Source organism: Ovis aries, chromosome 12, assembly GCF_016772045.2.
Source record: "Ovis aries strain OAR_USU_Benz2616 breed Rambouillet chromosome 12, ARS-UI_Ramb_v3.0, whole genome shotgun sequence".
Lineage (NCBI taxonomy): Eukaryota > Metazoa > Chordata > Mammalia > Artiodactyla > Bovidae > Ovis > Ovis aries.
Genome location: NC_056065.1, coordinates 37902272 through 37922510, shown reverse-complemented (window position 1 = coordinate 37922510; position 20239 = coordinate 37902272). Strand labels below are relative to the sequence as shown.

Below are 20239 nucleotides of genomic sequence, written 5' to 3'. Positions count from 1 at the left end.
AAGCCTTTCTTGAGCAACAGGAGAGGCAGCTACTCTCAAAAGCTTTATCAGCAGTGTCTTTCTTCAACAATGCTTTGCAAAGTAAGTGTGAATGTGAGGATCTGGTTAAGATCACTGGGTAGAAGACCTGCCAGCTCAACAGGCCACTTGTTGAAATGGCATCCAGCAATTTATTAAGGGATTAAGAATTCAAACTAAAAATACAAGTCAGACTGAATTGGAGTCTTGTCTTAGCCATTCACAAGCTATTTACCTTATTTTTTTTTCCGTTTAAGCTTCAGATTCATTTGTAAAAGGGAAAAATTCATACCTCGCATATAGGATTATTATATATTATATAGATTGAATGAAACGAGAAAGGTGTTTGGTATATAGAAATTACTTAATAAAACAGCCCTATCAGCCTTCACTGTGCTAATCTGAAATTCTGTGAGCACATTCCAGTGACAAGCACTGAGCTCTGCAGTCCTGGGAAGCTGCTGTATAGCACAGGGAGCTGAGCTCAGTGCTCTGCGATGACCTAGAAGGGTGGGATGGGGTGGGTGGGAGGTTCAAGAGGGAGGGGATATATGTATATGTATTAATGTTGTTGTACAGCAGAGACTAACACAGCATTGTAAAGCAATTATACTCCAGTTTTAAAATAATCGATGCTGGGTGGTTCAAAAAGAGTTCTTTGAAATCTAGAAAATATCTATATTAGTAAGAACAATTTTCATATATTGATAATATTTAAAGAGCCATCATAGACACTTTCTTCTTAAACATAACATTTCTATTAAGGTATAAAGTTTAACACTAATTTTGTACTTGTGGAGGGAATAGTGGTTTAAAAGGGGTCACTGGGGACTTTCCTGGTGGTCCAGTGGTTAAAACTTCATGCTTCCAATGCAGGGGGCACAGGTTTGATCCTGGAAATTGAAATCCCACATATTGTGTGGCATGGTAAAAACAAAAAAATGAGGTTATTGATCTTCCTATGTTCCTATGTATTTATGGTTTATCAGAAGAAGAAGAAAACAGGAGTAGGCTTAACCAGACAGTATTCCTAAGGTTGTAGTCACGGAGAGAGTTGGGGCACAGGGAAGCCTCCACACCTGATGATATGCTTGTTAGACAGGATCACTGGAAGTGATCTAACAACAGCTTACAAGCATACCTGCTGATAGAATCCTTAATATAAATGCATAGAAGTAAGCCTGGCAAGCTACAGTCCATGAGGTCGCAAAGTGCTGGACACGACTTGTGACTGAACAATAACAAAAGTCACTGAACAACTTCAAATCAATGTGTCCTCTTCTTGGTTCCCCTTGCAGCAATCTCAAGAATTATGTATTTTTGGCAAGAAAAAAGTCAGCACCTGAAATCTTAAAATCTGTGGTCTGAATCTCTAAGAGGTTGTTCCAGAAACTCAACAAATGAATGGAAAGCACCAGCACTTTTTAAATGATTAGCTCATGTAATTCTGTTACATAAGCTTAGCCAATATTTGACCATGAATTTTATCCCCAAGTGGCTCACTTATTAGTGATTTATGGGTTGAGTTCTATACGCAGAGACTGACCAGCTCACTATCCCATTTACTTCTGAAGTAAGCAAGGGTTCGCTTCCCCACCTGCCACTGATGTTAAGCTTGGTAGAGCACTTGTAGCTGCCATGACAGCCTGTGCTCAAGCACCGTGTTCTCGCACACTTCCCCCTTCACTCCCCGGTCTGCTGCAGTGATGTCCCACTCACCGAGAATTTCCACAGGCCCCCAACGTCTTCACCCCTCTCAAAGCAGGTGGGTTCCAGGCCCTCTTCTAGGCAGCTCCTGATGGAGGCCAGGCCGCTGATGCCTGCTCCAATGATGGCCACTTTCTTCACCATGGTTGCCTGTGCAAAGGCCCAGAGATTCACAACTAAAACACATACGCACACACTTATTCCCACAAACTGTTGTGCATACATGGAAGAAGAAACAAATATATGTGTGTAAGTATATATGTATATATGCACACATACATATACATACACTCATGTACATACACTCATACCCACTCCCATATGTATATATGAAGAGACATATGTATGTGTATGTACACACACACACACACACACACACACACACATCCATTCCTTCTTTCTACTTTACATAAGGCTGGAGGAAGAAAAAGGTCTGGTTCCATCTGTATTTCATGCCAGGTAGTCACCTGTTTCTTCCTCTAATAATGTTCTTAACCTTCTCAATTAAAAATAAAAAGCATCTCTTTATCTAAAAACAACTTCTCACTAGCTACTACCTTTAACTTCTGTTCTAAAAATTTGTTTCCTAATCTTTTCCTATTCCTGACAGTATCTTTAGACTCGACTGTTACTTCTTCTTCTTCTTCTTCTTCTTTTTTTTTTTTTTTAGGCAAAATCACATAGTTACACAGAAAAGTAGATTTGGATAACAAAAGTTAGAATCCTTACTGCTCAGAAAAAAAAGATCTCTATTGAACTATATGTCCTTCTCATTTTGGCCATATTTGGTATAAATGTAGCACACTCCTTCTCCATTTAGCAGTCCCACTCTCCTCCCTCTCAAATCATTGCAGTATCATTCTTTTTCTACCTTTTGGTGATCTTCCTCTCTTCTGTGGATTTAAGTCTTGTCCAAAACGTCTGAGCAGTTTGAAAGAAAAAATGCTTCCCTGAACCAATACTCTAGGAGGGTGGTATTGGAAAGTGGGAGGAGCTACTCTTAAAGAGGAACTTGCTTCTGGGTCCTCCAGCATGTGAGGCAACATCCATGCCCCCAGAGAGTTAGTCTCTGCTCCAATCTATTGGCCACCCAGTCCTTGCTTTCCATTAGCAAACCCAATCTAATGCTTACAAGCCTGGACTTTTGGCCTGGGACTCAGGCACTTGTCCCAGATAGATGACTCTGCAGTTTTCTGCTCCATTTTATGATGTGTTATTTAAAGTTTACTTTATTTTTCTCATTTCTAATTCTTCTGTAGGTATTCTATAGTAGCCCCCCGCCTCTGCCCCCTCCAATACTCTTGAAAACTAGTTGCTTAACTGAGAGTTTTTGGTCCCTGCAGTGATGATGAGTTTTCTCTCTTTCTTCCTATCCTCTCTTTTGACCTTTGAGGTCAAAGGTGAGATTTCTCAAAAATATCTTTTATTGATTCTGGCTAATGTGTTGTCATGGAAAAGATCAAATTCCATACATTGATCCATTTGTACCAGGTAAAATTATTTGGTCATAAGGCTAAGTAAACTATACCTAACTCCCAGTCACGAGGTATATTGAAGTTTGTAAAAATTGTTTTCCTACTAATCGTGTTCCTCAAAATTATGATACCTCAATTATTTTAAAATTGATACCTCAATTATTCTCATTAAGCAAACAATGTTTAAAATAAACTGACATATATTTAACTCTGGAGAAATTGCTCTTTATGTCTTTTGGATGTGGTAATCCTCATCTCTTAAGTAAATATAGTAAAGTGGAGAGTCAGAAACACCTCAGATCTTAGTTCAGTCACTTACAGCAGTGTGACACGGGGCAAGTCATTAAGCCTCTTCAATTCTTGTTTTATTCATTAATCAAATGAAGATCTACACTACTACTATTTCTTGCTCAATTGTCACAAACTTAGAGGGTACAAATGTATTTGAAAATCACTGCAGATGGTGATTGCAGCCATGAAATTAAAAGACGCTTACTCCTTGGAAGAAAAGTTATGACCAACCTAGATAGCATATTCAAAAGCAGAGATATTACTTTGCCAACAAAGATCCATCTAGTCAAGGCTATGGTTTTTCCTGTGGTCATGTATGGATGTGAGAGTTGGACTGTGAAGAAGGCTGAGCACCAAAGAATTGATGGTTTTGAACTGTGGTGTTAGAAAAGACTCTTGAGAGTCCCTTGGACTGCAGGGAGATCCAACCAGTCCATTCTGAACGAGATCAGCTCTGGGATTTTCTTTGGAAGGAATGATGCTAAAGCTGAAACTGCAGTACTTTGGCCACCTCATGCGAAGAGTTGACTCATTGGAAAAGACTCTGATGTTGGGAGGGATTGGGGGCAGGAAGAGAAGGGGATGACAGAGGATGAGATGGCTGGATGGCATCACTGACTCGATGCACGTGAGTCTGAGTGAACTCCGGGAGATGGTGATGGACAGGGAGGCCTGGCATGCTGCAATTCATGGGGCTGCAAAGAGTCGGACATGACTGAGCAACTGAACTGAACTGGTCTATATATATATAGACCGGTCTATATAGACTATATAGACTTTATAGACTACTATATAGACTGGTCTATATATATATGTAAATCTGGCATGTAGTTAGCAATATGGTAAATGTGCATTGTAAGTAAGAAGAAACCACTTTTTAATTTTATTTTTATTAAAAAAATTTTCTTACTGTGCTGCATGGCATGCAAGATCTTAATTCCCAGACCAGGGATCAAACCTGTGTTCCCTGCAGTGAAAGTGTAGAGTCTTAACCACTGGACCACCAGGGAAGACCCCAGAACAACTTTTTAAAATCATAGGTTTCCTAAATTTTCTAGGCTGCAATTTAGTTCACATGATTTTATCTCCTCTCATTTCATATAGAGCTCTTTTTAGTTTTTAATGCTACACAAACTATAGTGATCACAGATACCTTCCTGAGGAAGCAGTACTGTCTGTATAACATTATTTTGTCTAAAGGGTGTGCACATCACACCCAGTTCTATCTTGGCCTCTGATGCTATTGTCTCTCTCCACAAGGTAAAAAAGGCTACTCTTCCCCCTTTCTGCCCTTTATAGGAGTGTAATTCATCTGTGGTGTACCCATTAACTAGCCCATCCTCTCCCCCTGGCATCTCAGCCTAGTTTTTGGTTGCTGCAGTTTTCTGCAAAGCCCTCTCATCTTCAGAATCCCAAATGCCCAGGCCCTGGTTGGAGGAGTGGCCACTCCCTGCGTCATCGCCTCCTCTTTTCCACACTCTTTTATGTGGTTTCCTTCAGGATCTCTGGAGTGGGGCTGGGTGAGAGAGAACATTAGGAATAACAATTTAGCTTAGAGAGTGTGGCACCCCAAAGAGGAGTCCCTGGTGGATCATAAGATTACTGTTAATTCCTGGCCATACTGCCTACACACTCTATTTGACTATTGTTCTCCTGAATCCTGTAGTTTCAAGGTTCTAGGTGATAGTTTAAAAGTGAGTGCTTCCATGAGAGGAATGACAAGGATTTCCTGAAGGAATGTTGGTGCTGAGCACCTAGACCCTACTAGCTGTCTCTCTTTTCTCTGTTGTTTGTCTTGTATAGTCCCCATAATTGCATAGAAAGATGCATTTACAAGCTTGTAAAGAGGTGTTCATTTTGTAGTACCTGGGGAATTCAATGCCTCCTTTCCTCACATGAACTCTAGAGCTGAGGTTGAGAAACTTTTTCTGCAGAAGGCCAGATATTAGATACTTTTCCTTTGTAGCCCATATAGTCTCTGTTGGAATGATTCCACTCTGTGCTGTCGTGTGAAAACAGCCATAGAAAATTGATGGGCATGGGTGTGTTCTCAGAAAACTTACTTATAGACGCTGATATGTGAAGTTCATATAAAATTTTTCTATGTTATAAAATATTATTCTTTGATCTTTTTCCAACTATTTCAAAATGTAAACGTGACTCTTGGCTTGCAAGTTGTACAAAACAAATGGGACGAGACTTGGCCAGGTCTGTCCCTGCGTCACTGACTAAAGGGACAAGAGTTTGGGTGAACTCCAGGAGTTGGTGATGGACAGGGAGGCCTGGTGTGCTGCGGTTCATGGGGTCGCAGAGTCGGACACAACTGAGTGACTGAACCGAACTGAACTGATCCCTGCTTTAGAGAAACAGCCTTATTCTAGTGAACCATTGCTCAGGGTATTACGGGTCTTCTGTGAAGCGAAGGTACTAAAATGGTTCAAAGTATGAGCATGTAGTTTTGTTTTTAAGAAATTTCCTAGGGAAGAAAGTTTTGAAATAAATATGCCTTTACCAGTTCAGTTTAGCAATCCTGATATATTCTTCTGTAGTGGATGTTCATCACACTCCTGCTTGCCTCTGAAATGAGAATAAGGCAGAATTACTCTTCAACTAATGGAGGTATGGCTGGGAATGTCGCTCATTCTCTGGGACAATAATTAAGTTATTAGTTCCATCTGTTTATTTATCTGCTTATATGCAGAGATTATGAATCCCAAAAGGCTGCGACAATGGCCAAGAATGATGTAAAATGAAGGTAAAAATTCCAACTAAGTAAAGACAAATCCAAATCAAACATGCCCTTAACTAATATGTTCCCCTGTTTACATATTCCCTTTAAGATCAGTTGAATTCCAGAAAGCTCTTTGAATCCTACTGTATAAGAGATCACTGATTCCTGACACTGCAGCTCTCCCACCAAAGCCACTGCCCACACTCTGACTGCAAAGAAACGCTCCCACACAGACACCCCTCAAGACTGGAATAGGTAGCTGTTTCACCTAATTCATAGAGACAGAAAAAGTTAAACAAAATGAGAAGATGGAAGAATATATTTCAAGTGAAAGAATAAGAAAACCCCTGAAAGAAAACCTAATGGAACAGGGATAGTTTATCTCTGCTGAAAGAGAAAACCTTATAATCTAGGATACTTTACCCAGTAAGTTTATCATTGAGAATTGAAGGAAAGATAAATAATACAGTAATACCAGCTGTTAGTATTGGGAGTTAAAGTAGTAAAAATACAGCTGTCATTAGAATGGATCAAACGGTGGTGGTATTTGATGCTGAGATGTGGCTGGTGGTTTTAGATCGATAATTCTAGTAATAAAACTGATTGCACCTGAAACTGATGAGACAACTGCTAAATGTAATGAAAAGTTAGTCAAATCTATCGAACGCCCTTCAAGAGTTAAATTACTGGTTAAGGACAGTTTTTCCTCCTCCAAGGGATCTTTCCATCCTAGGAATCAAACCCTTGTCTCCTGCATTAGTAGACAGATTGTTTACTACTGAGCCATCCAGGAATCCCTAAGAGTGATGATGGGAGAAGTAGAGCTTACATTGTTTATAGGAGATGCTATATCAGGATCTCTAATTACTAATGATATATACTAATCAACTGCCAAAGCTCCTGATCATAATAGATATTACTATAAAAAGATTATTATAATATGGCCAGTTGATAAATAGGCAGATTTTTTTAGTTGTGTTTGGTTAAACCTTCCTCAGTATTCTAACTGTAATTGATATTACAGCAATAATTGATATATCTAGATTTGTTGTTGTTGTTGTTGTTCAGTTGATAAGTCATGTCTGACTCTTTGCAACCCCATCAACTGCAGCACAGCTGGCTTCCCCGTCCTTCACTATCTCCCAGAGTTTGCTCAAACTCATGTTCATTGAGTCGGTGATGCCATCCAGTTGTCTCATTCTGTGTCACCCCCTTCTCCTGCCTTCACTATTTCCCAGGATCAGGGTCTTTTCCAATGAATCATCTCTGAATTTGATATAAAATTGATCTAAGTGTAAGTTTTTATCATGTTGATAAGATTAAACTTGATATTAATGGAATGAATACCTTGTGTAACTTCTGGTACTCAAAGTGGAATGGGAACGTCAAAGTTTTATAATAAGGGCTACTGTAGTAATAAAAAATGTTGGATTAAAAATTTTAATAGTCGTTCATTGATGAGAATATATTGATTTAATACCGATAGCCGTTATGGGAACTATAGATGCAGTGGCTTGTGTTATGAAATATTTAGTGGACACTGATGTGTATCAAGATGGCAGAAGAGTAGGAAGTGGAAAAGTTCACCTTCTACAAGTGAAATGATTCACAGAGAATAGCTACTGAACACCGACAGAAGACCTTAGACTTCTGAAAAGACAAGAAAACCTCCATATAACTGAATAGGACAAAAAGGGCAGGGAGGAGGAAGGAACTGGATGGGGCCTGCACCTCAGGGAGGGAGCTGTGAAGGAGGAAATGTTCTTGCACCCAAGGAAGTCTCCTCACCAGTGGGGAGATTAGACTGGACTGAGAGGGAGCTTTGGAGCCTTGGAGGAGAGCATGGCAACCAGATCGTGGAAGGCAAATGAAGGGTAACCTGCACAGAAGGTCAGCATTGCAGCCCTCTGCTCCCCAGCCAGAGATATTTATCTGTTGGCAGGTGCAGGGGCTGGGTTCTGAAGCTCAGGCTTCAGAGGTCAGGCTCAGGGAGAGGACCAGGACTGACTGTGTGGAAACAGCCTGAAGAGGCTGGGCTGTGGCAACTGAGTGTGTACTCAGAAGAACCCTGGACTTGCCAAGGTGCAAGGCAGCATTAATTGGGAGCACACGAGGAGAGGGATGAGGCCACCGGAAGATACTTTTTCCTTGTGAGTGTTCCTGGGCAACAAGACACCACCTACAGAAACTCTGGAGGCAGGCTTGAGTCACTGCTGCCATTGTGAGCTCCAGATGTAGGCACTGGCTGCCACCACAGATGGCCCTGCCCCTGCTGTCCTGGGAGGGCACAGCGAGCACCAGCACTTAGGAAATCTGGGAGCAGGCTCCAGGCCCTGCCCTCTTTGTCTGGGGGTGGGTGGGTGAAGATAACCCCCCTCCCAAGGAAATCCATGAGCAGGTACCAGGCCCTGCCCCTACTCTTCCAGGAGGACATGGAGAGTGCCAGCCCCTAGGGAATCTGTGAACAAGTGCTGGGCTTATGCCCCTGCTATTGTAGAAGTGTGCAAAGTGTACCTACATATCTCATATCAAGGGGATCATGGCCAACACATGGAGGAAGGAGACAGCAAACATCCAAAGTAAAAGCAGCTCCTTGATTTTGGAAAAGAGTGTGAAGTAGAAGGACTTGAGCTCACCTTCTCTTGAGAAAACACCAAAATCACAACTAACTGCTAAACAACCATCAATAAAAAAGACTGGAATCTATCGATCAAGATATTTTACATTGAAAGGCAAAGAAAAAGCCACAATGAGATGGCAGGAGGGGGAACTTTCATGACATAAATCCTATATCTAACAGGTGGACAACACATAAACTGGAAAATAATTATATCACAGAAGTTCTCCCACAAGAATGAGCCCTGAACCCCACACTAGGCTCTCTAGCCTGAGGGTCTGGCATTAGAAGTAGAAATCCCCAAAACATTTGACTTGAAAGGCCAGTGGGGCTTGAGTGCAGGAGTTCCATAGGTCTGGGGAAACAAAGATGCCATTCTTGGAGGGTGTACACAAGGTTTCACATACACTGGGACTCAGCACAAAGCAGAAAATCCATAGGAGCCAGGACTGGACTTCTCTATGAATCTTGGAGGAATTTCAGAGGGAGGAAGGTGTCAGCTGCTGCTCACTGAGGTGGCAAGAACACTGGTGGCAGAGGCCCTAGAGAATATTGATCAACATGAGGTCTTCCTGAGGTCAGCATTTTGTCATGAAGACCTTGCTCTACCCAAGAGCATATAGGGTCCAGAGCTAGAATGCCTTAGGCCAAAAACCCAGCAGGATAGAAACACAGACCTACCCCCTCAGCAGACAGGGTGCCTAAAACCAAACTAAGCTCACAGTCACCTATAAACACACCCTTGACATGGTCCTGCCCACCAGAGAGACAAGACCCAGTTAGCAGAAGGAAAGAGTTCATAAAGGTCAGAGCAGAAATAAATGAAATAGAGACCAAGAAAGTAATAGCAAAGATCAATGAAACTGAATACTGATTCTTTGAGAAAATAAACAAAATTGATAAACCTTTAGCCAGATGAACCAAAAAAAGAGAGGACTCAAACCAAAAAAAAGAGAGGACTCATAAAAAAAATTAGAAATGAAAAAGAAGTTACAAATGATACCACAGAAATAAAAAGGATCATAGAGACTACTACAAGCAGCTATAGGCTAATAAAATGGACAGCCCAGAAGTAATGGACAGATTCTTAGAAAGGTACAACCTTCCAAGACTGAACCAGGAAGAAATAGAAAATATGAAGAAGCCAATCACAAGTACTGAAACTGAAAGTGTAATTTATAAACTTCCAACAAACAAATGTCAAACCAGATGTCAGAAGTCAAAACCAGATGGCTTCGCAGATTAATTCTATCAAACATTTAGAGAAGAGTTAACACGTATCCATCTGAAACTCTTCCAAAACATTGCAGAGAAAGGAACACTCCCAAGTTCATTCATTGAGGCCACCATCACCTTGACAGGAAAACTGGATAAAGATATCATTAAAAAAGACAATAACAGGCCAATGTCACTGATGAACATAGACACAAAATTCCTCAACTTAACACCAGCAAGCCAAATCTGACAATAGTTTAAAAGGATCCTACACCATGATCAAATGGGATTTATCCTAATGATGCAAGAGTTCTTCAATATATGCAAATCAATCAGTGTGATACACCATGTAAGCAAATTGAAGAATAAAAAGCACCATACAAAAAACAAATTTAAAATGGATTAAAGATCTAAATGTAAGACAGGACACTATAAAACTCACAGAGGAAAGCATAGGAAAAACACTCTTTGACATAATTACAGCAAGATTTTATTTGACTCACTCCTATTGTAAATAGTGTTGCAATGAACATTGGGTACATAGCCAGGACATGGAAGCAACCTAAATGTCCCTCAACAGATGAACAGATGAAGAAAGTGTGGTACATATATAAAATGGAATAAAACTCAGCCATAAAAAGGAACAAAACTGGGTCATTTGTAGATATGTGGATGGATTTAGAGTCTGCTAATCACTGCACCAGATATCAAATTGCCAACATCTGCTGGATCATCAAAAAAGCAAGAGAGTTCCAGAAAAACATCTATTTCTGCTTTACTGACTATGCCAAAGCCTTTGACTGTGTGGATCACAATAAACTGTGGAAAATTCTGAAAGAGTTGGGAATACCAGACCACCTGACCTGCCTCTTGAGAAACCTATATGCAGGTCAGGAAGCAACAGTTAGAACTGTACATGAAACAACAGACTTGTTCCAAATCAGGAAAGGAGTACGTCAATGATGTATGTTGTCACCCTGCTTATTTAACTTCTGTGCAGAGTACATCATGAGAAACGTGGGCTGGAAGAAACACAAGCTGGAATCCAGATTGCCAGGAGAAATATCAATAACCTCAGATATGCAGATGAAACCATCCTTATGGCAGAAAGTGAAGAGGAACTAAAAAAGCCTCTTGATGAGAGTGAAAGAGGAGAGTGAAAAAGTTGGCTTAAAGCTCAACATTCAGAAGACTAAGATCATGGTATCTGGTCCCATCACTTCATGGGAAATAGATGGGGAAAGAGTGGAAACAGTGTCAGACTTTATTTTTGGGGGCTCCAAAATCACTGCAGATAGTGACTGCAGCCATGGAAAAAAGACGCTTACTCCTTGGAAGGAAAGTTATGACCAACTTAGATAGCATATTGAAAAGCAGAGACATTACTTTGCCAACTAAGGTCCATCTAGTCAAGGCTATGGTTTTTCCTGTGGTCATGTATGGATGCGAGAGTTGGACTGTGAAGAAAGCTGAGTGCCAAAGAATTGATGCTTTTGAACTGTGGTGTTGCAGAAGACTCCTGAGAGTCCCTTGGACTGCAGGGAGATCCAACCAGTCCATTCTAAAGGAGAACAGCTCTGGGTGTTCTTTGGAAGGAATGATGCTAAAGCTGAAACTGCAGTACTTTGGCCACCTCATGCGAAGAGTTGCCTCAGTGGAAAAGACTCTGATGCTGGGAGGGATTGGGGGCAGGAGGAGAAGGTGATGACAGAGGATGAGATGACTGGATGGCATCACTGACTCGATGCACGTGAGTCTGAGTGAACTCCGGGAGTTGGTGATGGACAAGGAGGTCCTGAGTGCTGCGATTCATGGGGTTGCAAGGAGTCAGACACAGCTGAGCAACTGAACTGAACTGAACTGAACTGATACAGAATGAAGTAAGTAAAAAAAATTTGTATGTTAGCACATATACGATGCAAAGAAATAGAGGAAAACAATAGGATGGCAAAGACTAGAGGCCTCTTCAATAAAATTAGAGATAAGAAGGGAACATTTCATGCAAAAATGGGCACAATAAAGGACAGAAATGGCAAGGACCTAACAGAAACAAAAGAGATTAAGAAGAGGTGGCAAGAATACACAGAAAAACTGTACAAAGAAGGTATTAATGACTCAGATAACCATGATGGTATGATCACTCACCTGGAGCCAGACATCCTGGAGTGTGAGGCCAAGCAGGCCTTAGGAAACATCACTATGAACAAAAAAACTGCTGAAGGTGATGGAATTCCAACTGCACTATTTCAAATCCTAAAAGAGGATGCTGTTAAAGTGCTGAACTCAATATGCCAGCAAATTTGGAAAACTCAGCAGTGGCTGCAGGACTGGAAAAGGTCCATTTTCATTCCAATCCCAAAGAAGGGCAATGTCAAAGAATGTTCAAACTACTGCACAATTGCACTCATTTCACATGCTAGCAAGGTAGTGCTCAAAATCCTCCAATCTAGGCTTCAACAGTATGTGAATGAAGAGCTTTCAGATGTAGGTTTAAAGCTATTAAAGAATTAAAAAAATTTTAGTCCATGAAATTTAATTTTTTGAAACATTTTAGTGTTTTAAAATTTCATTTAGAGCATGTTTGATTGAGATATGCTATAAATTATGAGATAATTAAAATTATGTAGGCTTTTAATGAATTGTTATGAGGCTTCCTAGGTGGCTCCATGGTAAATAATCCACCTGCCAATGCAGGAGACACAGGAGATGTGGGTTGCAAGAGTCTGACATGACTTAGCAACTAAAGCACCACCACCACTTTCAAAAGCAGAACATTCTTATGAAAACTTTTGTAAGCCAGTGGCTTAAAAGGAAGAAGCAATTACATTGATAATGGATGCTCCAGATGTAATAAATAGAGATGAAGCACAAATGCTTATAGACATAGTTGAAAGCTGTGGTGGCTTAATGCTATGCTGAATTTTGTACCCAGGGAAGGAGCTTGGTGGGGCCATTCTCCCACTCGGGGCACATGCTGCCTCTATAAGGATTCCTGCAAACCAAACATTGAATGCAATATTCACTTTTCACTTTTTTTTCATAAAAATGAAAATCTGTACATTTCTTTTGGATAATGAGAACAGGTATTAATGTAGGTCTTTTGTAAAGGTAAAGTGGCATAAAACAAAATTTTGCAATGTGGGGTAGGGGCGTACCTGTATAACATGGATAGGTAAAGGTCTATGAAGGGTTAAGAGGGCTTGTTAAAATAATTTTGTTTGATGATAATAAGTATACAAGTTCATAATTACATTTTTTATGTCCTACAAGTATTGACTAATTAACCCCTTTTGGTTATGATATTGGTTAGGATTATAAGTTAACAGGCAATAGGGTTACAATTTGTTTGACTGCGTTAAGGCCTTTGATGGCCATTACTAATTCATAGTATCCCCCATAATTAAAAAGATACCAAATGTATGACAGCACAATTATGTGGGAGCATGGGATGATTAGTCATTAGTCCCCCAAGATGTCTTATTTAAGGGACTAGATGGACAGTTATAAGTGGAATGATCTTGAAGTAAGAACCAGAGGTAAGCTATAGTTTCCTGTTAGAACTATCACACAATATGGGCCTGGAGAGAGAAGAGGGGCATAACCCAAGCGAGTTTTGTTTCCCAGAGCTTGGTAATTAAGGAAAGAGAATGGCTATGAGAAACATGGTGATGAGAATTGATGTAATCTATAATAACATTTATTTAGGAAGAAAACTGTGAGTGAATATATACCATATACTTTACCTTGGGGAGTAATTACACATGAATGGATGAAAGAGCTAAGACTAAATTTAGCTAAGACTAAATATATAAACAAAATTTAACAAATAAAACAGCTAAAATTTTTTAATCAGAAAAATAGTAAAACCAAAAAGTTCTAGAACTTAGGTAATAAAAGATCACATTTCAGCTGGGAGCTAACAAATAGGTAAAGTTGAAACAGGAGTCTGTGACAAAGTTTGGCTGTGACTTATGGAGTTTGTTGACCCTTGGACACACTGTTGAGAAACATAGACTTGGAAGTTGTATGTAACCGTACCTGCTGAATCATTTTTCCACCTAGCATTCTTTCACAAAAGAGCAAGGTTGCTATTACTCACACTGCTAATATTACCCTAGGAGCAGGAAAATCAAAAGGTTGTGATGAAAGAACTAAATAAAAAAGAGCATACCTTGCATCTGAGTTCCCATGAGTTGCACAAATTACAAATAACCACAAGTCACCAAAAGGTAAGCCACAGGAAATACCACCAGCCTTCCATCTAGAGCAGGAGGTCTGAGGAATAAGAAGTATCACTTTTATGACTTATTAGAAGGAGGTTCATTGTCTTGGTGGCTTTTATAAATTTAGGGGGCAGCTGGGAGAATAAGAGAGCCTTTTGACCCTGTTCCATCTCCCAGATCCTCTCACTTTGGACCGGGTTGATGTACAAGAGCCAAAAAGATTTCCCAAGATGGTTTTGGATCTGTGAGGAATAAGGGCATGAGTTTGACATTCACACCAGAAAAGTTTAGACATTTCACTCATAGAGTCCACATACTATACTTGAGAGAAATACGCCACCTAGAACACACATAAAAGGCAATAGGAAACAAAACAGTAAGCTTCTTAGCTGATGTTAACTTGATACTCATGTCTGCATTTTAAAGCAATAATTTTCAAAATTTAGTTTCTGCTTAGAATTTTAAAACTTGAAAGGACATTAAGGATTGAAATTCTGAGTGGCCTCACCATGACATTTTGGGCAGGATGATGCTTCAGTGTGAGGAATTATTTTAGTGACTGCAGTATATTTAGCTTGCCTGGTACCACCCAGTCAATAATGCCAGTAATACATCTCTGGCATTAGGATAACAAAAAACCCTGTCCCCACACATTTCCAGATGCTTGTATGTGGAAGTACTGATGACACTGAGAACTCTTATTTTATTTTTAGGCAAAAAATGATTAAAGATATTAATTGTCTTATTCATATCATAGCTAGCTGGTTCAATAAATATTTCATAGTTCTTACCATGTGTCAGTCACTGAGCTAGATGCTGATGATACAAAAATTTGTAAGACATAGAGTAAGACATAGAGTCTAGCATAGGAGGCAGACATATAAATAATTGATTTCACTATTATACATATAGGCTTCCCTGGTGGCTCAGATGGTGAAGAATTTGCCTGCAATACAGGAGACCTGGGTTTGATCCCTGGGTCAAGTAGATTCCCTGGAGAAGGGAATGGCTACCCGCTTCAGTATTCTTGCCTGGAACATTTCATGGACAGAGGAGCCAGGCATGCTATGGTCCATGGGATCACAAAGAGCTGGACATGACTGAACAACTTTCATTATACACACACACACACACACACTCACACACATATATTGCCAGTGTGCTGAGACAGATGCCGTATTGAATTGGCAAAATCTGGCAAAATAGCAAATAGATAGTTTGTGGAGCTGGTTGGATTTTATAACCATGGAGAATGTACACAGTACCTTTTGTTTGTATCTGAAATTATATTCATATGCATTTTTCATACATTAATGTAGTAAATGAGTGCCTACTGTATGTGCAGTAATGTTCTAAGAATTAGGGATACGTTCCCTCATGTAGCTTATATCTGAGTGATCTCTTCTGTTGTGACTATTTGAGTTCTACTCCTAAATGACTGACAATAGTGGTATATCTCTAAAACTTAGGATCCTATCAGTTAGTTTCAAAATAAGTATCCTTTCATTTCATGATTCCTTCTAAACCCAGAATATCATCAAAAGGAGGATACCCATCACTTACTGGCCCGTAAGTAATATAGAAGCAGTTAGACGTTACAATAAAAATTTTTGAAATTGCTTTTGAAAGTATGTTTATGAAAATGTTACATATGATAAGAAAATGGTATATTTATGATTACTGTAGATTTTATCCATATATTGGTTAAGTTGGTTTGAAGATTAGCATCATTTTATTTATAAGAAACTTTGTTAACTAGTTTTGTTGGCTTCAATTCTGAGTGGAATCAAATGTTCTTTGATCTTTAATCAGAGAAAAAACTGAACTCTTTCAAAGCACATAACTTAGCATTTTGGATGTGACAAAAGTTAAAGTTAATCAAGTATGCTGCATTTTAAAAATGTTAAAGTTGTATGTTCTCTGTTTTACAGTAAATTATTTATTCTTTATTTCCAAAGAATTAGTCTCCAAGACACACATATATTTGACATCTGAACTATAACTGTACTATCTACTGTTGAAAGAAAATTCAGAGAAACTTACTTGATGTTAATATTATATTGTGCAAGAAACAAGCTGTTCTTTACAGGGAGACTTCAAACCCCAAAGTGGTATGAAACAGAAGGATGTTACAGGATGACTTCTAAAGTGAAAATGAAAAAAGAGTTTAACCTTTAAAATGATGATGAAAACGATAATAATTATTACTATAACGGTTTCCAGGTGGTAGGGGATTGGTTAAACATGATTATCTTATACTATTTTAGGAAGAAGACTGAAGTTTCACTTATTATTATCAGAGTCATTTACTATTATGTCTTAGTTATCATTACCATTGCATAATAATATTAATATTACATTTCTAAAAATAGGTGATATACTATTACACGTCAGAATTTATCTCAGAAGCATAATATTAAATCAGCATGAAATGAATGAATAAGGATTAAATAGTTTTTATGCATAATCCCCATGAATAGTATGAAAAGGCAAAATGATAGGATACTGAAAGAACTCCCCAGGTCAGTAGGTGCCAAATATGCTACTGGAGATCAATGGAGAAATAACTCCAGAAAGGATGAAGGGATGGAGTCAAAGCAAAAACAACACCCAGCTGTGGATGTGACTGGTGATAGAATCAAGGTCTGATGCTGTAAAGAGCAATATTGCATAGAAACCTGGAATGATAGGTCCATGAATCAAGGCAAATTGGAAGTGGTCAAACAGGAAACGGCAAGAGTGAACATCGACACTCTAGGAATCAGCGAACTAAAATGGGCTGGAATGGGTGAATTTAACTCAGATGACCATTATATCTACTTCTGTGGGGAGGAATCCCTCAGAAGAAATGGAGTAGCCATCATGGTCAACTAAAGAGTCCGAAATGCAGTACTTGGATGCAATCTCAAAAATGACAGAATGATCTCTGTTCATTTCCAAGGCAAACCATTCAGTATCACAGTAATCCAAGACTATGCCCCAACCAGTAACGCTGAAGAAGCTGAATGGTTCTATGAAGACCTACAAGACCTTTTAGAATTAACACCCTAAAAAGATGTCCTTTCATTATAGGAGACTGGAATGCAAAAGTAGGAAGTCAAGAAACACCTAGAGTAACAGGCAAATTTGGCCTTGAGATACAGAATGAAGCAGGGCAAAGGCTAATAGAATTTTGCCAAGAGAACGCACTGGTCATAACAAACACCCTCTTCCAACAACACAAGAGAAGACTCTACACATGGACATCACCAGATGGTCAACACCGAAATCAGATTGATTATATTCTTTGCAGCCAAAGATGGAGAAGCTCTATACAGTCAGCAAAAACAAGACTGGGAGCTGACTGTAGGTCATGAGCTCCTTATTGCCAAATTCAGACTTAAATTGAAGAAAGTGGGGAAAACCACTAGAGCATTCAGGGTTCATGACACTGTACAGGATACAGGGATCAAGACCATCCCCATGGAAAAGAAATGCAAAAAAGCAATATGGCTGTCTGTGGAGGCCTTACAAATAGTTGTGAAAAGAAGAGAAGTGAAAAGCAAAGGAGATAAGGAAAGATATAAGCATCTGAATGCAGAGTTCCAAAGAATAGCAAGAAGAGATAAGAAAGGCTTCCTCAGTGATCAATGCAAAGAAATAGAGGAAAACAACAGAATGGGAAAGACTAAAGATCTCTTCAAGAAAATTAGAGACACCAAGAGAATATTTCATGCAAAGATGGGCTCGATAAAGGACAGAAATGGTATGGACCTAACAGAAGCAGAAGATACTATGAAGAGGTGGCAAGAATACACAGGGGAACTGTACAAAAAAGTTTCGCAAGCCAAATAATCATGATGGTGTGATTACTCATCTAGAGCCAGACATCCTGGAATGTGAAGTCAAGTGGGTCTTAGAAAGCATCACTACGAACAAAGCTAGTGGAGGTGATGGCATTCCAGTTGAGCTATTTCAAATCCTGAAAGATGATGCTGTGAAAGTGCTGCACTCAATATGCCAGCAAATTTGGAAAACTCAGCAGTGGCTACAGGATGGAAATATCAGTTTTCATTCCAATCCCAAAGAAAGGCAATGCCAAAGAATGCTCAAACTACTGCACAATTGCACTCATCTCACACACTAGTAAAGTAATGCTCAAAATTCTCCAAGCCAGGCTTTAGGAATACATGAACTGTGAACTTCCAGATGTTCAAGCTGGTTTTAAAAAAGGCAGGGGAACCAGAGATCGAATTGCCAACATCTGCTGGATCATCGAAAAAGCAAGAGAGTTCCAGAAAAAACATCTATTTCTGCTTCATTGACTATGCCAATGCCTTTGACTATGTGGATCACAATAAACTGTGGAAAATACTGAAAGAGATGGGAATACCAGGCCACGTGACCTGCCTCTAGAGAAATCTCTATGCAGGTCAGGAAGCAACAGTTAGAACTGGACATGGAATAACAGACTGGTTCCAAATAGGGAAAGAAGTACATCAAGGCTGTATATTGTCACCCTGCTTATTTAACTTCTATGCAGAGTACATCATGAGAAATGCTGGGCTGGAAGAAGCACAAGCTGGAATAAAGATTGTCAGGAGAAATATCAATAACCTCAAATATGCAGATGATACCACCCTTATGGCAGAAAGTGAAGAGGAACTAAAAAGCCTCTTGATGAAAGTGAAAGAGGAGAGTGAAAAAGTTGACTTAAAGTTCAACATTCAGAAAACTAAGATCATGGTATCTGGTCCCATCACTTCATGGGAAATAGATGGGAAAGAGTGGAAACAGTGTCAGACGTTATATTTTTGGGCTTCAAAATCACTCCAGATGGTGAGTCCCCCCATGAAATTAAAAGACGCTTACTCCTTGGAAGAAAAGTTATGACCAACCTTGATAGTATATTGAAAAGCAGAGCTATTACTTTGCCAGCAAAGGTCCATCTAGTCAAGGCTATGGTTTTCCAGTAGTCATGTATGGATGTGAGAGTTGGACTGTGAAGAAAGCTGAGCACCAAAGAATTGATGCTTTTGAATTGTGGTGTTGGAGAAGACTCTTGAGAGTCACAGCTCTCGGGTCTTGGACAAACTGTGTTATAACTCTTAGGCAAATCAGTGTTACAGCTCTATTTTATTTAGAAGATAGCAGGAGAATCCATCCTCAAAGTGTGAGGGCATGCCAACCCAAAGACTTGAAGAGAAGAGGGTGGAGGATAGAGAGAGAGGGGGATAGAGAAAAAGAGGGCACGCACGCGGGAGAGAAAGAGAGCACTTTGGCTCCTCCTTTTATATGTTTTTCTTCCACCTGGGCCTGCCCTATGCAAATTGGGCTTACCCAGGAGTGCTGTTTGTTCTACCTGAAGTCTTCACTCTGGTCCTCGGACCTTCTTTTGTTCTATTTTTGTGGGCTTTTCCCTTCCTTGTCTTTTAGCCACCACCATTTTGGACTCCTTTTCCCTATTCTACCTACCTAATATTCCCCCCTCACGAGATGGGAGGCCCAATTCTTTGGGAATAGGGGTGTCGAGGTCTTTCTGGCTACTTCCTGCTGAACTGGAGCAGCGAGGGCTTTTGGGCCTCCCCCTCTTGTTAGTCTCAAGCCTCAGAGTCCTTACAGCGATGTCCATCTAAGGGTGTGTGATATTTTTCCTGGTCGGCTGTAGTTTTATATGTTTGTTGAGCTGGCACTGCATGCTGTAGCTTGTTGACCTGAGCAGAGGTAAAACAGGTTAGACAATTGACAGTACATGGAATAATCATAAGCATCATCAATATAACTTAACAAAGACTAGTAGGGGCATTAGTCATTTTTAAATTCACATCGCCAGGATGGTTCAAGTCCCTCCTTGTTCAGGGATCAGAAGATCTATCTCCTGTCTGTTTTGGAGTACAATCTCTGTCAAGCTGTGTTGGCTGTTTAGGGCTATCTTGAGAAATCTTATCCTCAGAAACCAGATTTTGGGGGTTTTCATTAGAAT

The 20239-nt window shown here is 39.8% G+C and overlaps 1 protein-coding gene across 6 annotated transcripts in view; it reads right to left on the bottom strand.

Annotated features, from left to right (window-relative positions):
- Nucleotides 1-2657, bottom strand: part of FMO3 (flavin containing dimethylaniline monoxygenase 3) — a 30390-nt gene extending 27733 nt beyond the window's left edge. For 2 of the 6 annotated variants that reach the window (XM_060396475.1, XM_042257218.2), the window contains exons 1-2: nt 2597-2657; nt 1738-1935 (exon numbers count right to left, since the gene is read on the bottom strand). In XM_060396475.1, coding sequence (XP_060252458.1) covers nt 1738-1869 — 132 coding nt within the window. In that variant the 5' untranslated portion in view covers nt 1870-1935; nt 2597-2657. Of the gene's footprint in view, nt 1-1737; nt 1936-2454 lie in introns of all 6 variants that reach the window. The other 4 variants (XM_060396474.1, XM_004013686.6, XM_060396473.1 and 1 more) reach the window with 3 other exon arrangements.
- Nucleotides 2658-20239: the final 17582 nt, after the last annotated feature.